Below are 21056 nucleotides of genomic sequence, written 5' to 3' on the forward strand. Positions count from 1 at the left end.
ACACACAGACACACATAGACACACGGACAGACACACACAGACACACATAGACACACACAGACACACATAGACACACGGACAGACACACACAGACACACATAGACACACGGACAGACACACACAGACACACACAGACACACATAGACACACGGACAGACACACACAGACACACATAGACACACGGACAGACACACACAGACACACATAGACACACGGACAGACACACACAGACACACATAGACACACGGACACACACAGACACATACAGACACACACAGACACAGACATGGAGGAGAGACACAGAGAGGGTTCCTGTGTTTTTACCATGATTATACAGTACACATGTGATCACGGGTCGTTTCCATGGATACTTGGCGTGTAGAAAACTGACTCTCAGCTGCCATACGAGATTTTAGCACGAATAAGTATCAGTAATAATGTCTGATGATTGTAATTATTCTCAGTCAGCAATATACGTAGAAATATATTTAGAAATAAAAAAAAATAAAAAAATAAAAAAATCATCTGGTAACCATGGTAACACATGCATGTTCCTAATTGAGGCAGTTAAACGTAGTTAAAAACTGCAGTAGGCTTAGCTCGCATCACACTCACACACACACACACACACACACACACACACACACACAGCTGTGACCGGTTAGACAGGGGTGTGTGTGTGTGTGTGTGTGTACAGGGAGGGGAGGGGTGCTGGGGTGACCTTTGACCCGATATTTGATTGCCCCAATGTGTGTGAGTGAGAGAGAAACCACAGAAATGTAGCACCCACACAGGCATGTGCGCAACACACACACACACACACACACACACACACACACACACACACACACACACACACACACACACCTCTCCTCCTGCTCCTCAGGGGGGGTTCTTCTAAACATTAACATGTGGAGGTTCTCTGTCTGTCTGTCTCTTTGTTTTGTGCTCTGTCTCTTTGTCTGTCTCTGTGTCTGTTTCTTTGTCTGTGTGTCTCTGTTTGTCTGTCTGTCTCTCTCTCTGTCTCTTTGTCTGTGTGTCTCTGTCTCTTTGTAGGTCTGTCTCTGTTTCTCTGTTTGTCTCTCTGTATGTCTCTGTCTGTCTGTCTCTCTGTCTCTATGCATCAGGGTGACTTTCTGAAGTCAGAACACACACAAGCTCTGATTCCACTTTGTTTCTCCTCAGATGGACCTCCAGAAAACTAATAAGAAGGAGTGACTTTAGCTAACAACACCGAGATAACTGATGGACACATTTTATTGACTTTGGATTTGATGAGAGAAGTTGAATGGGAGTCTATGGAGCCGGAGGCTTTTTGGAGCTGACCCCTACTGGCACTCAGTGGTATTGCAGTTTAAGACGCTTCTGCATCGGTCCTCATTTTTCAGACCTGTAAGCTACGAACACTTTTATAAACGGTCTGTGGTTAAACCTAAACTGCTGCTTATTTAAACAGCCAGCAGTGAGTAACTTTATCATTTATTACATATTTGTGTTTCCACCTTCAGATCTGAGTCTTTGGAGCTGTGAAGTGGTTTCAGAAGTGTTTCTGAGGAGTCCCGTCATGTCTTTAGTTCACCTGCCTGGTCGCTGCAGCTGCAGGGTGTGTTTTCAGTTCATTCAACAGCATCGTCTTCAGCTGTCGCCGACCGCTGACGGCTCACATGATTTACATTTCAACCTCAGCGATCGGTGGCTTGAGTTTCATGTCTCCCCCTGCTGTGAGTCACCAAACATTTGGAGTGAGTTTTCACCTCCTGAAGTAGAGGCTCCTCCCACTCTTCATCACTCCTCTTCGCTCTTGTTGTTTTAGCTCTGGTTTGACTCTCTGAAGCAGCTCGCTGATCTCCGGCCGGCCGTTGGATGTTCGCTCACGTACAGAAGCCATGTATCTGACATAGAAGACGAGCTGTTCGGAGACATCTGGACCGACCAGAGCGGAAACCGAGTCTTTTGTTTGTGTTGTCGTCGTGTCGCTCCGTTAAAATGCTGCAGATTCGGTTTTAAATATTAAATTATGAATCCAGTTATGAGATTGACGGAGGAGGAAGCAGTAAGGAGCGCGTTCTGCCGTAGACGCGGCGTTGACCTGAACTTTAAGCGAAGGCAGAGCGTTCATGCTTTTCTGCGCTATATTTTTTTTAACTTCCGAGTAAACGACATTCACAACTCTTCTACTTGTTCAAAAGGATTTTTCTTTCTTTCTCTTTTCTTTTGTAACTTCTCTCACTTTAAAACATTTTTTTCACACAACTCTAAATCTCAGTCCGACTCCAGTTCTTCAAGTTGAAAACATTGAAAATATCTCTGTACCTCTCAGCACCCCAGTGCCCCCCCCCCCCACACACACACACACACACACTGTGATTGGTGGTCTGACTCGTCTGTTTAAGCAGCTTCCCTTTAATCGCAGCGTTTCTCTGCTCCGTCGATCTCCATTCATTCGTTCCCTCTCCGCTCCTGTTTTCCTCCGGGTCCGATCCGTCTCTCCGAACTTTCCTCGTGACATGTACCAGATTACTCTGCGGGTTCAGCTCCTCCTGCAGTCCTCCCCTCTCTCTCGCCTCTCTCTCTCTCTCTCTCTCTCTCTGTGTGTGTGTGTGTGTGTGTGTGTGTGTTTTTCGGGTTGGAGGAGGGGAGGTTTGGATTTGCAGGCAGACGAGGGAGGTCGTCTTTCAGAGCAGATATGGAGGATCTGCTGTTGAAAGAAAGACCGTTTGAAACTTTGCTCTTCGTGTTTCCGATCAGAGACAACGTCTCTCCTGGAGAGTTTTTTCCGCTCGTTGCTGCAGCTCTTGTTTTCTCTCTTTGCTACCTGTGAATGAAAAAAAGCTGCATTTTTTTTGGCGGGGGGTGGGCGGCTGAAAAGGACGAGACCCAACGGGAGGACACGGCCCAGATCGGCAGTGAATGGAGGTCAAGTTTTAAAAGCTCTGTTCGTGTCTGCGGGAGTTTCTGGTTTCACCTCTGCAAACTAACAAAGAGCTCCACCGAAGCTTTCACGTCTGTTTGTAGTTTTACTCTCCTGCTTCAGACGTACCTGGAGACTTTTTTTCTTTCCCCCAGGGGGAGTCTAGTCCTCCTTCATCTTCCCCTCTGTCTCTCCTTTGTGTCTTCTGGAGGAGGAGGAAGAGGAGGAGCTCAGGACCACAGAGGAGGAGAAGACGGGGTAGTGATGTCATCACATTTTCACCAGGAAAGCTGACTGCGCCTACTCTGCCCCCCTTTGACCCGCCTCATGGAAGCCCTCTGAACCAATCAGGAGTCACCGCTGCCAGCTCGCCATGGACTGCACGGCAGCTATTTTGAAAGTGTGTGCCCGCTCCAGGACCAAGTGGTGTTGGTACGGAAGATGCTCCGTCCGTCGCCCCTGGAGACCTGCAGACGGCTGTAGATGCGGCGGGGGTGTCGTGGCGGCGGGGGTCGCCGGCCACGCCTCCGCCCTCCTGAGACGCTTGATGCTGTACCTGTGCTGCTGTCAGCTCCACGAGGAGAGGTCCGAGTTGTGTCGGGAATGGGTGGACCGACCCGTTGAGGGATTAGAGAGAGGAGGAGGAGAAGAAGAGGAAGGTGAGAGCGAAGAAGAAGAGTCAGGTTGAAACAAACAAAAACAACGACATGTCAGCGTCGGGGAATCAGAACACATCTCAATCTGTTTTGTGTATTTCAGTTAAATCTGAAACCTCCGAGCTTCAGTCTCACCAGGTTCTGATCTGCACCAGCGCTGACTCAGCATTACTCTTTCACTAAGGCCAAGACACGCATTAAACATCGGAGGCCAAATTATCCTCCCTTTTGGGTATGGATCCTACATTTCCCATGATGCAGCAGAACCTCATACCTGAAGTGTGTAATGCAGATGTTACTGTTTAAAAAAACAACAACAACATTCCTATCTTTACAGACTAACTCGTACTGGTGACGAGCAAACCGAACTTTACGCGTAAAACCTGTCTCTTGGAGAACGTGTAGTCGTTGGACATCTGATATTAAAACAGGAAGTGGGGGTTTGATGGTGGTAGTAGGGCTGGACAGTACAGATGAATCTGATTCATTCAAGAGGCAGACATGAATACTGCAGTTACAGGACTGAGAAGAGTGTGTTTGACGGACAGCTTCCATGTCTGGTTATGAGTTATGGAATTATGGGAGCTGGTGTGGTTTCATGCATGCTGGCTAGCGAAGGCCAACTGTCAGCTGATATCGGGTTAAGGTCTTCACGAGGACCACAAGCAGAGACTAAACTCAAAACTGATTATCAGTTATTATGTATTATGTATTATTAAGCCAGGACCCATTTTTATTGCACAAATACGGTTCTGTTCAGCCTCCATGAAGGATCGTTTACAGTTGCTCCATCCTACTGGGCGTAGACCTCGGGTTAATTTTGACCAATCAGCATGAACCAAAACCGGCCGACACTCTGCCACCATGTTTTTACTGAGTACAGAATATTTATCAAGTCGTTTTAATGAACTTCAGCAGCTTAATGAGGAGCTGAGAGTTTATTCTGCGCTGCACGCTTTGTTTTTTCAGTAAGCGAGAGTTGACAAATATTAGCGCTGCACTCGTCACTGTCACCGGCCGTCCAATCACAGTGAAGGAGTGGGGCGGGACAAACGCGGTCAACCACCGACACCGACGTCATTCCTTCCTTATACACGAAGTGAATGTGGGAAACAGCTGCAGGCTGTAAACTAACTGATATCATACTTCAACCCGGCATTAGGCCAAAGAGTGTGACACACCTGCCACCAGAGGACGGTGTGTCACGGTCGCGGTTTCACCTCATCCAGGTGTGAAAAACCAGGCGGTCCAGTTCAGGAACAGAAATGACGTGGTTAGGAAACATATCATCCATGTCACGCTCTGGGACTCAAACCCGGTTCTCCTGACTTCTGGACCTGAGTTCTTAGAGTTCAGAAAGGAGTGAGGTGAGAATGAAACGGAAGGAGAAAGGAAAGAAAGAAAGAAGGAAGGAAAGAAGGAAAGAACAGAGGAAGGAAGAAGAAGGGAGCAAGGAAGGAAAACAGAAAAAGGAAACGACCTTTGAAGGCTGCATTTGTACAATACAAAGTTATCAAATCCTGCTGAGAATAAAAACGGTCAAAGAAAGAAGAGAGGAAGGGAGGGAGGGATGGAAGGAAGGAAGAGACAGAATAAGGATCCAATGAAGGAATGTACAAAGACAAACAAGAGAAAGAAGCGAGAGAGAAAGAAGAAAGAAAAAAGAAGACAGAATGAACAGGTGAAAGAAAGGAAGGAGGGAAGTAAGGAAAAATGGAGTGGAGACCAAAGAATGAAGGATGGAGATGAAGTAGGAGGAAGGAGGGAAGGACAGAGGAAAGGACAGAGGGAAGGTCAGAGGAAAGGACAGAGGGGAGGACAGACAAAAGGACAGAGGGGAGGACAGAGGGAAGGACAGAGGAAAGGACAGAGGGAAAGACAGAGGAAAGGACAGAGGCAATCAGAAGCTGGAGAAGTTAACGAGGCAGAGATGGAAAAGTCTGAATCTGATCTTTCCATTTAACTTTTCTTCTAAAAGCGACTTGCACACCCTGTCATTGACTGACCACACGCACACATGCATATATGTGTGTGCGCACACACACACACACACACGTACATGTGCTTTGTGTTTGCTTGGTTTTATTTTTAGTGTGTGTGTCTTTGGAGCTTCTCTAGTATTTTGTCCAACAGTCAGCAATTTATAGCTGTAATTATAGAGAGAGAGTCTGTGGCTCACATTCCTGTGTGTGTGTGTGTGTGTGTGTGTGTGTGTGTGTGTGTGTGTGTGTGATATTAAATTCCATTTTTTTCACTGGATTGGTGTCAAGAGGCGGGACTCCAGGTCACCAGGGTAACGGAGTAGAAGGGCACGAGCTTCAATCTCACCATCCACCTGTGAGGTCATCAATAAGAGGAAGTTAAATGTTGGACGGTGTTTCACTGTGTGAGTCCTTCCAGTGGTCAGTTTGTGTTTCCATTGCTACAGATTTCTACACGTGGCTCCATTTGTGTTTGACCGTGCTGTTACTCGACAGAAAGGCTTTCTGGACAGTAACACACAAGGGAAGTTGATATTAAAGGGAAAGATTGTGTTTTGCTTCATGCCAAGAAGTGATACCGCTCTGAGGCCTGTACACAGACTGGTTATAAAAGTGTTCGTAGCTTCCAGGTCTGAAAAATGGTTCCGATGCAGAAATATCTTAAGCTGCAATACCACCGAGTGCCACCAGAGGTCGGCTCCAAAAAGTCTCCGGCTCCATAGACTCCCATTCAACTTCTCTCATCAAATCCAAAGTGAATAAAATGTGTCCATCAGTTATCTCGGTGTTGTTAGCTAAAGTCACTCCTTCTTCTTAGTTTTCTGGAGGTCCATCTGAAAATAATCCCTCATTCATTAGAAAAGAAGATTCAAAAGGACCTGTTTTTGGGGGGGCGTGTCTGTTTGATTGACAGGCCTGTGGTGTAGTCAGGTTATAGCTATCGGTGGGCGGGACGTAGTATCGTCAGGTTTCCAATCAGATTAGTCAGATCCACCGCTGGCTCCTCCCCCAGCTCGTCCAAATATGGTCACTTCCTGCTCCAAACCGCTCCGAACTAGCAAAGATGGTGACGGACAGAATCTGAACTGGAGGCTTCATAACATTAACAAACCAACGTGTGACGTCACTGTAGCGGCTCCTTAGCTTAAGCATCAGAGATGCACCTGTCTCAGATATTGCCGGTCAAATTTACATGCGTACGCTGCATGATGTGGCGAACACAGACAGTCATGTTACAGCCACGCACTCAAAACAAGTTTTCACAACAGCAATATTAACACGCTGATGTTCAGCAGGTTTAATGTTTACCACGTTAGCACTGAACACAAAGTACAGCTGCAGCTGACGGGAACGTCACAGTTCTGCAGATACAACCCTGTTTCCAAAAAAAGAATGGGACGCTGTGTAAAGTGTTTCCAAAAACAGAATCCAATAATTGGCATTTGATTTATATAAAACCATACTTAATTAAAAATTAGACCAAAGACAACATATTAAATGTTGAAACTGAGAAATTGTATTGTTTTATGGAAAAATATTTGCTCATTTTGAATTTGATGTCAGCAACGCGTCTCTAAAAAGTTGTGACAGGATCATGTTAGTGTTGCATCACCTCTTCGTTTTGCAACACTGTAAACGTTTGGGAACTGAGGAGACCAGTTTCTGGAGTTTTGAAAGTGAAATGTTGTCCCATTCTTGCCTGATATAGGATTTCAGCTGCTCAACAGTTTGGCATCTCCTTGGTTTAATGATGCTGCCAGATACAAAATGAAGGTTTAGCGACTGGCTGGTGAGGTTAGCAGCGAACAGTCTTGGTGATGTTCTTCCTGGAGTTGGTGGAGACTAAAACAGAGAAAACAGGAGATGCTTTTGCTTCTGTGTTGAATGCATAGAAAACCTCAATGACTAATTTGATTATCTGTGAGATTTAAGAGTGCACAGAAACTAACTCTTAAACAAAAAATGCTCTTTCTTCATCAGAACATGTCACGTGTTGGCAGTTTGTGCTGAACTGGTTTCGCCCAGTCGTTCCCGTCTCTTTAAGAGTTCAGTTTGCGAAGACCAATGAAGAACTGTCTCCCCTGTTGCTCACTGTCTCCCTCTGCAGGTGAGGACGAGGAGTTGGGACCTCCTCCCTCTGTCGACGAGGCGGCGGATGCTCTGATGACCAGGCTGGGCTTCCTGCTGGGAGATAAGGTCATTGGTGAAGAGCCGGGCTCCTCCTACCACGGACAGGATGACGGACAGGTGATCAACTCCAGACATCTGGGTTGGGTTTAGTTCTGCCTGACTTTCAAAACACTTTCAGACTGAAGAGATCGACTGAAATTCAAACGTCATAAGTGAATTCAGCCATACTGTCATTTTTTTTAGTGTGTGAACCCTTTAGAACGAACTGTTTTCTTTATTAATTAGTTATTAAATGTGATATGATCATCCGTTTCTTAAGACATATGCTCAACCTAATAACACACAGACTGTTTTAATCTTTTGTGTCTTTACTGAACACATCCATGAAACGTTCACAGCGCTGGTGGAAATAGTAGATGAACTTGTAAAACCTGCCTGAACCTCCTTTTTTATTCTGAAATAATTGAAGAAACTATTAAAACAAAACCTCATTATTACAAAATGCTATTTAATCCTTCATTTCCTTAAAAAGATTGTATTAATTTAATGTGCTTTCCTTTTTAAGATAGTGAACTTGACCACTCCCAGATTTGGCATGGCAGCCTCTTTTAGCTCAAGCAACAGAAAAGTAATTCTGACTCAGCTAACTTCAAGCTGCTGCTTTAAGTAGACACGACCCGACCCGAGTGCTCCCACTAACTCTCCAATAGACTCCCATTATATCTGAATGTTCGGGTCTGAATCAGAAACGGAGGGTGTCTCTTACCTGCGACCGAGCCCAATTAATACCAAGTAGGAACATGAAATTGAATACAGTTATTACCGACAAGTTTCCGCCGCTCACGGTGAAATAATTCTTTTGATAGGACTTGTAGTTTTTGTCTGGTGAGGACTTTTTGAAGGCTGCTCCTGGTCAGCCTGCCGATTTCTCCCCTCCATTTTTGTGGATGAGAGAGCCCCTTCCCTCTGCTCCCTCAAGATCACCATAGCAACCAGTCACTGGCCTGGTATTTTAACTGGAGCCACTCTGACACAAACACACCTGAGACTGATTTATGCTCATTAACTGTTCCTCTGCTCTGTGGTGGCGCTGCGACACAATTCAAACTCTTATCAGGACAAATGAAACGTCAGCAGTGACGTTTCTGCAGGAATTTTCTCGTTATGATTCTATTTACTTTGACATGAAACTGAGCGCACTGAGATGCAGGAAAATCTTACTACAGTTTTCCTCACCCTCAGTATTAATGATGATAGATTTAATATAAATATATACAGTAGACTGGATATTTATTGGAAACTAGTCACTAAATCTGTTAAAAAAATATAGAAAACAAAATTATTACTGTATTACTGTCGTCAAGTTAAAGTAGCCCCAAATTATTACACTTTTTATCCTATAACTTGGACATTAAATAATACAAAACAAAATAAAGATCATTTAAACATTGATTGAAATGATGCATAATAACATGCAGATTTCTTCCTGTCTCTATTCAGAGGATATCACCGTCCTCCAGTCTGGCTAGTAGCAACACCTCCCCCTGCTCCACCCTGCAGCCTCCTGCAGGGGGGGAGGCCAACGTTAGCAACAAGCATGCCTCCTCCAACCACGCCTCCGTCACCTCGCCCAGCTCAACGCTGGAGAGCCGAGACAGCGGCATCATTGGTGAGCTGCACTTCCTCCCCACCGACATCACGCATCGATGAACTGCTAACGCTCTCTCTCTCTCTCTCTCTCAGCCACGCTGACCAGCTACTCTGCTGACTCGGCCGCAGAGAGGGACGACGGCTCCAAATACCCCGGCGACTGTTACCATGGCAGCAGCCTCAACCTCTGGCAGCAGGGGGGCCGGCCGGTGGTGGCCTCCACCTCATCGTCCTCCATGGTGGCGACAGGAAGTGTGAACGACGGCTTCCTCTACAGGGTGGCGGATGGCATGGCCGCCTCCACTTACAGCCTCAACAAGCTCCACCCGGGCCGAGGTCTTGGCTCTGCCCGCTCGTCCGGCTCCACCCATTCCATCCCTCTCTACCTCATGCCACGGCCTAACTCCGTCGCTGGTGAGTCACGTTGTTTGTGATACAGGCGGTTTCCATTCCTGGCAGGAAGGAAACGCTTCACTTGTTCTGAGCTGCAGCGAGCTCAGCAGTGATCGTGGTTACCATGGATACCGTGACAACTCTATGCCCACTCTGGGTTTAAACAGGGCTTCTGATAAACAGAGGCAGATGTAGATTACAATACGAACGATGATCATACCAGAGTTTTATTTCACCTTCAGTCTCGACAAAACTCTGAAAAATAACACCAGAACTTTAAGTCGGATCTCTGAATTATCAATACTGAGGTTTATGAAGCATTTCAGAGTCTTTATATTATATTACTATATATACTCATTTCAACATAACTGACTACACTTCACTGTCACTCCTCTGAATAATATTCCCTCAAGAAATATCTGTTACAGCTTGTTTAAGCTGCAATAATCAATATTTTATACCAAAAGAAAATGTGTGATGTCACAAACTACTTCATGTTTGAATTTCTTGCCGCAAATTGTTTTTGTTTTTACTGTCGACAACCTCCTGCTTTAGTTGGGTCTCACCATTTCCCGTTTCCAGCGGTAACAGGAAGTGATGTCAAATAACAAAATAAAAGTTAATATTGACTTCCAAAGTAATGTTGCTCCGACAACAAGTTAGTTCCTTTAATTAATGACCATAAGGAAACAGTTTAAAGTTTACAGTTATTTTGGTGTATTCTGGCTGTCAATAGGCAACTCTTTGCCAACATGTTAGCCATACAATGTTTTGTTAGGGATTAAAAATCGTTCATGGATGCTTCTTTAATTCGTTCCCAGTAAATATTAAGTCAGAAATCACAGATCACAGTTATCTGGATATTTTTTGTCATCCTAAATAAGTTGTTGAATATTTTAGAAACAGCTTTAGAGTTGGATGCTACCTGTATTTATTTACGACAACACCGTCAGGACGTAGTTCTCCTGTAAATAAGAAGTGTCCCTCCAACACAGTGAAAACTCTCGTTAATCACTGTGTTGGAGGTGTTTGATCTGAACACCATCAGACATGGAGGTGATACTGAGCTCTGTCGTTGTATCACATCATCCTCCCTTTCCTCTCGTTAAAACTGAAACCACGAGCACTCTGGGAAAGGAAGGAAGTGACATGTGTGTCATTTCTCACACACACACACAAACACACACACACAGGATACGAGGCAGAGCTCGTGTTCTCTGCCGCAGGAGAAGATTGCTGGATCAAACTTTTGGTACGTTTCTGATTGATTTTGTCTGAAGTCGAGGAAACTTCAACTTTCTGCCATTTATGAGCTTTTTGTGAGCTTCATGTCAGATTTACAGAAACTGTGGAGGAACTCGGGACACGACGCTCTTGGGACGAGTCGCTCCACGTCCTGTCTGTTCTTTATTTCTATCACAGTCGATAACATATATAATTGTTAATTACTTTTAACCACAAACAAGCAAATCCTTGTGGTTGTGTGCTTACGTCGGCTTGTTTCATGTGTTCATATGGTGTTTGGATACATTATGGATTTATTTTTTATGGCTGATGCTCCTGATGAACGAACAACCACTGGATTCCCGAGCTGTCATGTTTCTCTCCATTCGGGATCAGTTTTCTGGAGCGTTTCAGTACAAAGCTCTAGTAGCACAGCAGTTTCTCATTTGTACACTTCGGTTTTGGATGGATTAAACAAACAACATATAGTGTGTAAATTAGTAACACATTAAATGCTGTTTTGTAGATTGTGTTACCTTTGAAAAGAGCCTGACTAGCCATATGTCAAGTCTTTATGCTAAGCTAACATAGTTGTGTTTCCTGGCTGTAGGTTCATTTGCAAAACAGGTACAGTAATGATAAGTCTATTCTCCTTGAACACTTGACAAGAAATGAATAAGTATTTTTCAAAATGCAAAAAAAATTTTTACATTCAGAGCAGGAGTCTTTTAGCCTAGCTTAGCATAAGGACTGGAAACAGGAGGGAACAGCTAGCGAAGAATACACCGGCCAACCAGCCAATCAGCAGCCAGCAGTGACATCCCCCATTGGTTTGTGAACATTATGAAGCCTCCAGTTCAGATTCTGTCCGTCACCATCTTTGCTAGTTCAGAGCGGTTTGGAGCAGGAAGTGACCATATTTGGACAAGCTGGGGGAGGAGCCAGCGGTGAATCTGACTGATCTGATTGGAAACCTGACGATACTATGTCCTGCCCACCGATAGCTGTAACCTGACTGCACCACAGGCCTGTCAATCAAACAGACACGCCCCCAATCTTCTTTTCTAATGAATGAGGGATTATTTTCAGATGGACCTCCAGAAAACTAATAAGAAGGAGTGACTTTAGCTAACAACACCGAGATAACTGATGGACACATTTTATTCACTTAGTATTTGATGAGAGAAGTTGAATGGGAGTCTATGGAGCAGAAGGCTTTTTGGAGGCGACCCCTACTGGCACTCGGTGGTATTGCAGTTTAAGCCACATGGGCCTCATTTTACAGACCCGGAAGCTACAAAACAATTTTATAAACAGTCAACGGTCAACCAACAGTGCTCTAGGTTAAAAGTTTATTTGCTTTATTGTTTTTTTCGTAACTTTTTTAATGAACCATTTAAAATTGTCAGGCAAAGGCGATGCAGCACATCACTTAGCACGACCACGCTGCCCTTAGCGCAATCGATGATTCAGCCGGCGAAACGGGGACAGACCGGAGCAACGACTGCTTCCCTCGCAGAAAATCAACTTTATCATTCGTTCTCTCTGCAGCCACGAGTTCAGCCCACCTCGAAGATCTCGTCTACCTGGATGAGCAGCAGAGACACATGCCTTCAAGGACGTCCCTCAGAATGCCCAGACAGAATTCTGGGAGTCGTAGTGAACAGGACCACAGAGGTAAACACACACACACACACACACACACACACACACACACACACACACACACACACACACACACACACACACTCACAGAAACACAGCTGTTTGAACTAGGAGTTTCACCGTCCTCTTCTCCACCTTCCTCCTGCAGTTCGCTTCACTCCCTCGCTCAACCTGAAGCCCCTCCACTTCGAGGTGTCAGGTCTGTCATCTGATTGGCTGTTCAGCGGCCGGGAGTGGCTCTTCCAGGAAGTGGACGCCTGTCTCCGCAACGACGACCCGGCGACCGCTCGGGGCGTGGTGATCGTTGGTCACATGGGCTTCGGCAAAACGGCCATCGTCGCTCGTCTGGTGGCGCTCAGTTGCCATGGAGACCACATGTGGCCAAGCGCCGCCGGCAACCAGCCCATCGCCAAACGTAAGCGGCGAGAGAGACGAGAGAAAACCTCCTTTATACTACATCCTTATTGTATCAGTCAAAAGAAGAAAAGACTATATTCATTCCTTAAGAATACAGGAAGGAAAAAACTTTTAAGAATACACATTCAATAACAATAAAATAGAATAAAAAGACCAACATATAAATACACACACACAAATACACAAAATAAATAAACACACCTTTGACCTATACAGTGAAATTTTAAGAAAAACGGATTCATTTATTTACACAAGGTCTTTTTTCAAATTGTGCATTATGAACTATTTTTCTTCAGAATCTTTCTCATTTCATCAGACGCACAACCTCTTCTACTCAGTTGAACACAGATCATATGTGTGACATAAACGATTTAAAAACAAAGATATACAATCACTTCACGTATTTGGACGCCTTCATGTTTTGCACTCTGTTGTGTTGCCGATTTCATGTTAAATCTATAAAATTCGCATTAATTCCCATCAGTCAACAAGCATCTATTCAAAGTGAGAAAAATACAACCCCAAAGTGACCTTTGTCATTGTTCTGGAAGGGTGATGGTGCATTATGGGTTATTGAGTTTAGATTGATGGGAAAAAAAAGATTTGTCCATTTAAAATTAAATTTACAACATCGGGATCTGAACACTTTATGTGACACCTGATTTATGCTGACTGTGCGTGTCCGTTCTCATTGACGTGGAATATCAAGTGCCAAAAAAATTGACATATTGGCAAATGTGCAAGAACATTATATTCCAGGTCACTTTGTAGGTGCTTTAATGGAACGAGCAGATCTTTGGCCGTAGCCTCTTTCATATGCTCGTAAAGGACACCCTGCGAGTTGTTCCAGCCAAGGAACACAACCTCATTCGCACACTTATTCATTGTAAGAAACAGCTGAGTCGTCATACAGAACCCACAACCAGAGACACGCGCTGAAACCATTCAGTGGAACAGACGGAAACACACCTATTCACAGTGAATACAAAGACGGAGGACGAGCGTTTTGTGTGTTCACGTCTTTACTGGCCTTCCAGATGTTGAGCCGTTCTCCCATGATTCCCTGGGAGGAGGAGGAGGTGGAGACGAAGGAGGAGGAGGAGGAAGCTGTCCAGGTACTCCAGAGATGAGGAGGAGACAGGAGGAGGCGCTGAGGAGCCTCGCAGGACAGGTAGCATCCCCACTCTGCTTGATGAAGATCTGTCATTTCCTACCATAGATTACTTACGTTTTTAACACGAGTCAGCTGCAGGAAGAGTTTAACGTTGTCTGAAGAGAACAATTCTGACACTTTACAGTAAGTATGCTATAAAGTGAGAAACTACCAACACACATAAACATGTTATACCTGCAAAAAGCAAAACATAGAGTCCACACAGTGGTCTGACAGTGAGGTAAGAGCCAGACTAGTACCTGGCAGGGCCCTGTGTCCACATCGGGTGCTCAGCTAAGCTAAGCTAAGCTAACCAGCTGCTGATTGCACAGGTTCACAGGTCTGTTTGAAGGCTGCAGATGGTTCAGGTCGCTGCAGCTCGAGTTCTCACTAAGACAGACAACATGGATCATATCAGTCTATCGGCACTGTAACTTTTACTCTTGTATTTCTTTTTTTTTTAAATTTTATCTTTTAATAATAATAAACTTTATTTTTATGGCACCTTTCATACAAGAAATGCAGCTCAAAGTGGTTTACAGCAAAAACATTCCACATAAATCAGATATATAGGAACATTTAGAAATATAGAAAAATAAAATGCACAGGAACAGATGAAATGCAGGTAAACATGATGATCCACATCACCTGAACGTGATGGTATGATCCCCATCACCTGTATGTGATGGTATGATCCACATCACCTGAACGTGATGGTATGATCCCCATCACCCGTATGTGATGGTATGATCCACATCACCTGAACGTGATGGTATGATCCACATCACCTGAACGTGATGGTATGATCCACATCACCTGAATGTGATGGTATGATCCCCATCATCCGTATGTGATGGTATGATCCACATCACCTGAACGTGATGGTATGATCCACATCACCTGAATGTGATGGTATGATCCCCATCACCCGTATGTGATGGTATGATCCACATCACCTGAACATGATGGTATGATCCACATCACCTGAATGTGATGGTATGATCCACATCACCTAAATGTGATGGTATGATCCACATCACCTGAACATGATGGTATGATCCCCATCACCTGTACATGATGGTATGATCCACCTCACATGTATGACGACCCTCCTCCTGTCTCTGCAGGTCGTCTCGTATCACTTCTGTCAGGCTGATAACTGTCACACTTGCCTGGTTCCCGAGTTCGTCCACAACATGGCGGCGATGCTGAGCGTCGCCCCTCAGCTGGCAGCCTACCGGGAGCTGCTGCACCGGTCGCCGCAGCTACAGAGCATGCTCAGTCTGCGCTCCTGCATCCAGGATCCGAGTGCTGCGCTCCAGAGAGGAATCCTAGAACCTCTGGATGTTCTCCACAGAGGTACGTTCTGGTTCTACTAGGCTTCAGCTTCGTAAACCAGAGGCAGGATGTAACCTGTGACCTCTTCTTTTACAGAGAGGAAGTTACACGTGGAGGGGGCGGGGCTTATCGTACTGATCGATGGGCTCAACGAGGCGGAGTTCCACCGGCCGGACTACGGAGACACTCTGACTTCCTTCCTGTCCAGAAACATCCAGAAGTTTCCTTCCTGGTTGAAGGTCATCACCACGGTCAGGACCAGCCAGCAGGTACACACACACACACACACACACACACACACACAGTTTACACACACACTCTACACACAGAGGCATCACTACAGTCACACACACACACACACACACACACACACACACACTCTACACATACGCACACATACACACACACAGTGGAACAGATGATAAATCAAACTTCCTTCTGTTTCTTCAGGACATTACTCGCTCGCTCCCTTTTCACCACATCTCTCTGGACAGGATGGAGGACAACAGCGCCATCGACCAGGACCTGCAGGTAACATAGGTGTCTCCGTCTGTCTCTCCCTCTGTCTCCCTGTCTGTCTCTCTGCTTGGACATCCGTGCAGCATCTCTGTCTCTGTTACCAGGGTTACCTGATGCAGCGTATCCACAGCAGTGCTGAGATCCAGAGTAATGTGTCGCTGAGCAACGGTCGCCTTGATAACACGGCGCTGGGCAAGCTGATCAGCCACCTGAAGAGCCTGAGCAGAGGCTCGTACCTGTACCTGAAGCTGACCCTGGACCTGATCGAGGGGGGCTACCTGGTCCTGAAGAGCTCCAGCTTCAAGGTGTGTGTGTCGGGGATGGGAGGGGGGGGCTGTTTCTGAAGAGAGGGGAATATGAAGCTGAAGTCCTGAGCATGTTAAAGTGTTGTTTACTGTAAATGATGAGAGCAAAAACAAATGAAATACTGTTCAAATCCTAGAGGTGGCTAAATGGTCCGTTGCTATGGAAACGCTGACCAGGTGAAGAATAAGAGGCGGCTGACTAAAGTCTGAAAGCAACTAAATTACAAGTCAATGTCAGAGTAATCAAGTAAAATTAAAATGATTTGACACATCAGTACTGAAAGCAGTTGAAGTGTCAGAGACGTGAGTCATTAAACTTTTATTTAGAGCGAGAGCTGAAACTGAAATGTTGTTTTTATGATTTCAGTTTTCAGTTCTGGACGTGTTCACTATGAGGAGCTGAAGTACAAGTTGTGACAGTGAAGTTAGTGTTTGGAGTCTGAAAGCAGCTGAACTGTGAAGGAGAATAAAGAAGATGAGATTTAATTTCAGGAGTCACACATGGAAGCAGATGAAAACGATGAATCCCAGCTGAAGTCCTGGAGATAGTTGAGAGTTTTCTTTAAGGGAGTCTGGTGGCTTCGATAAGAACCTTAATAACAGGGCAATTTTCCATCTGACAGCCGGGTGAAGCAGTGAACCATCACCGCACACTCACGTCACTGTAGTTCCTCTTGTGTTAGGACAGAACTTTGGTTCTTAGTTCCTGCAGCTTAAACTTCCTGTAACAGCTGTTTGAACTGTGAAAAATGCCCTCCAGTCCGAAAGCTCCTTTAATTATGTTCCAGTTGAGTCAAAGAATGATTTTACTGACACATATTCAGTGTGATATACAGGAAAAAGGACGTCTTTTTAATGTGTGTGTGTGTGTGTGTGTGTGTGTGTGTGTGTGTGTGTGTGTGTGTGTGTGTGTGCGCGTGCGCGTGCGCGCAGGTGGTCCCTGTGAGTCTAGCAGAAGTCTACCTGCTGCAGCTCAACATGCGGTTTCCCACCCAGTCATCCTTCCAGAGAGTTCTACCGTTGCTCAACGTGACCGTGGCGTCGCTGCACCCTCTGACCGACCAGCAGGTACACACACACACACACACACACTACACACACTCTACACACTCACTCACACACAACACACACACTACACACACACTCACACACTACACACACACACTCACACACTACACACACTCTACACACACTACACACACACACACACACACACACACACACACACACACACACACACTACACACACACTCACACTCTACACACACTACACACACACACTACACCCTCACACACTACACACTCTACACACACTACACACACTCTAATTCAATTCATTGTTCAACAGTGTTAATGAGTAGTAAACTTAAAACAATGTTTATTTCTGGTGTGATGTGACTGTAGCGTGACGTCACAGCGTGTTTTAACATGATTGAAACGGAGCAGTGACCTGACGTGTGCCTGTCTCTCTTGCAGATGTTTGAGGCGGTGAACGCCTGCACTCTGACTGGAGGAACGCTGCAGTGGGTGGAGTTTGCGCAGCGTCTGGAGCAGCTCTCCTCCTTCCTGCTGCTGCGCAGGGATGGCAGCAGGATGCTGAACCACGCCTCCTTCAGGGAGTGGCTGGTGTGGAGGGAGGAGGGGCAGGACGACCGCTTCCTCTGTGACCCCAGGTACGCTGACACACAGGAGGAAGAGGGAGAGAGAGCAATAGTGAGGAAGAGGAAGAGAGATGAAGAGACAGGAAGAGGAAGAAAGAGGAAGAGGATGTTCTTCTCACTGAGATGTCTGTCTGTCTGCAGGAGTGGTCACACCCTGTTGGCCTTCTGGCTCTCCAGACAGGACGGGAAGCTGAACCGACAGCAGACACTGGAGCTGGGACATCACATCCTGAAGGCTCACATCTACAAGGCGAGCGCGCACACACACACACACACACACACACACACACACACACACACACACACACACACACAGAAGTAAGTCTTCAGGTGGCTCAGAAACAACCATCATCAGTGAGGTCACCCATTGGTATGTGAATGTTATGAAGCCTCCAGTTCAGATTCTGTCCGTCACCATCTTTGCTAGTTCGGAGCGGTTTGGAGCAGGAAGTGACCATATTTGGACGAGCTGGGGGAGGAGCCAGCGGTGGATCTTACTGACCTGATTGGAAACGTGACTATACTACGTCCCGCCCACCGATAGCTGTAACCTGACTGCACCACAGGCCTGTCAATCAAACAGACACGCCCCCAATCTTCTTTTCTGATGAATGAGGGATTATTTTCAGATGGACCTCCAGAAAACTAATAAGAAGGAGTGACTTTAGCTAACAACACCGAGATAACTGATGGACACATTTTATTGACTTGGTATTTGATGAGAGAAGTTGAATGGGAGTCTATGGAGCTGGAGGCTTTTTGGAGCCGAGTTCTAGTGGCACTTGGTGGTATTGTAGCTTAAGACACTTCCGCATCGGCCTCATTTTTCAGACCTGGAAGGTACGAACACTTTTATATCCAGTCTGTGATCAGTATAGATGAGTTTTTAAGCAACACGTGATTTATGAAGAGTAAAGTGTACAGACCTATTAATGAACGATGAGGAAATGTTGAGCAGGAAACGTCCCGTCCAGCCTGGAGTGAAGATTTATGTCTGTGCATTGACTCGTGGTCAGAGACTCATTTGAATCAGGTGGAGGATGGTTAACACAGCTCACACTGGTGCTGCACGTCAGCCTCTGCTGAGTTTCACCGTGTGACATGGTGACAGCTGATGGAGCTGCAGGCTGGTGACTGTTTTCAGTATTTATTATGTTTTTTATGTATTTAAAATCGTATAAATCAGCGCCACATTCTGACCTAAACACTAATCCCTCTGTTTCCCACCAGTTTAACCCGATTTATTGACATGGAAATTGAATCCTGCATCTATCTGTTTTTCTGTTCATTTTTATCCTCCAGGGTCTGAGTAAAAAGCTCGGGGTTTCCTCCTCAGTTCTTCAGGGGCTGTGGCTTTCCTACAGCACAAACAACCTGAGTCCTGTTCTGTCATCGCTGCGCAACCTGTACACTCCTAACATAAAGGTAACACACTGTACACACATATATACACATACACACACTCCTAACATCAAAGTAACACACTGTACACACACATAAACACACACACACTCCTAACATAAAGGTAACACACTGTACACACATATATACACACACACTCCTAACATAAAGGTAACACACTGTACACACACATAAACACACACACACTCCTAACATAAAGGTAACACACTGTACACACATATATACACACACACACTCCTAACATAAAGGTAACACACTGTACACACATATATACACACACACTCCTAACATAAAGGTAACACACTGTACACACAAATATACACATACACACACTCCTAACATCAAAGTAACACACTGTACACACACATAAACACACACACTCCTAACATAAAGGTAACACACTGTACACACATATATACACACACACACACACACTCCTAACATCAAGGTAACACACTGTACACACACATAAACACACACACACTCCTAACATAAAGGTAACACACTGTACACACATATATACACACACACACTCCTAACATAAAGGTAACACACTGTACACACATATATACACACACACTCCTAACATAAAGGTAACACACTGTACACACACATATATACACACACACTCCTAACATAAAGGTAACACACTGTACACACACATAAACACACACACACTCCTAACATAAAGGTAACACACTGTACACACATATACACACACACACTCCTAACATAAAGGTAACACACTGTACACACAAATATACACATACACACACTCCTAACATCAAAGTAACACACTGTACACACACATAAACACACACACTCCTAACATAAAGGTAACACACTGTACACACATATATATATACACACACACACACACACTCCTAACATCAAGGTAACACACTGTACACACACATAAACACACACACTCCTAACATAAAGGTAACACACTGTACACACATATATACACACACACACTCCTAACATAAAGGTAACACACTGTACACACATATATACACACACACTCCTAACATAAAGGTAACACACTGTACACACACATAAACACACACACACTCCTAACATAAAGGTAACACACTGTACACACATATATACACACACACTCCTAACATAAAGGTAACACACTGTACACACAAATATACACATACACACACTCCTAACATCAAAGTAACACACTGTACACACACATAAACACACACACTCCTAACATAAAGGTAACACACTGTACACACATATATATACACACACACACACACACACTCCTAACATCAAGGTAACACACTGTACACACACATAAACACACACACACTCCTAACATCAAGGTAACACACTGTACACACACACACACACACACACACACACACACACACACACACACACACACACACACACACACACACTTCCCAAAGCAGGTGGACTGTAACGTGACTCTCCACCTGTCCAGGTGAGCAGGTTGCTGCTGTTGGGCGGGGCCGATGTGGATCACCGTAGTGATGTGCTCAACAGCGCCCCCCTGCTGTGTGTCCACGCTCACCTGGGACACAATGATGCTGTGGTGCTGCTGCTGGACCACGGAGCTCAGGTGAGTCCGTCTGACATGTGTGACAGTCCC

General features: G+C 45.2%; 1 protein-coding gene across 3 annotated transcripts in view; it reads left to right on the plus strand.

Moving 5' to 3' along the window:
* The window catches only part of LOC138215464 (protein TANC2-like), a 49964-nt gene that overhangs the window by 17116 nt on the left and 11792 nt on the right, over window positions 1-21056 (plus strand). The window contains exons 1-16 of one of the 3 annotated variants that reach the window (XM_069177634.1): window positions 2440-3570; window positions 7657-7796; window positions 9180-9348; window positions 9423-9743; window positions 12498-12623; window positions 12760-13026; window positions 14066-14199; window positions 15309-15540; window positions 15616-15788; window positions 15970-16050; window positions 16143-16343; window positions 17277-17411; window positions 17820-18016; window positions 18146-18254; window positions 19307-19429; window positions 20889-21026. In XM_069177634.1, the coding sequence (XP_069033735.1) occupies window positions 3285-3570; window positions 7657-7796; window positions 9180-9348; window positions 9423-9743; window positions 12498-12623; window positions 12760-13026; window positions 14066-14199; window positions 15309-15540; window positions 15616-15788; window positions 15970-16050; window positions 16143-16343; window positions 17277-17411; window positions 17820-18016; window positions 18146-18254; window positions 19307-19429; window positions 20889-21026 (2832 nt within the window). In that variant the 5' untranslated portion in view covers window positions 2440-3284. Of the gene's footprint in view, window positions 1-2439; window positions 3571-7656; window positions 7797-9179; window positions 9349-9422; window positions 9744-12497; window positions 12624-12759; window positions 13027-14065; window positions 14200-15308; window positions 15541-15615; window positions 15789-15969; window positions 16051-16142; window positions 16344-17276; window positions 17412-17819; window positions 18017-18145; window positions 18255-19306; window positions 19430-20888; window positions 21027-21056 lie in introns of those variants that run through there. The other 2 variants (XM_069177636.1, XM_069177637.1) reach the window with 2 other exon arrangements.

Source organism: Embiotoca jacksoni, unplaced genomic scaffold (genome assembly GCF_022577435.1).
Source record: "Embiotoca jacksoni isolate LCO1_2020_lvr unplaced genomic scaffold, fEmbJac1.0.p SCAF_76, whole genome shotgun sequence".
NCBI classification, from domain to species: domain Eukaryota; kingdom Metazoa; phylum Chordata; class Actinopteri; family Embiotocidae; genus Embiotoca; species Embiotoca jacksoni.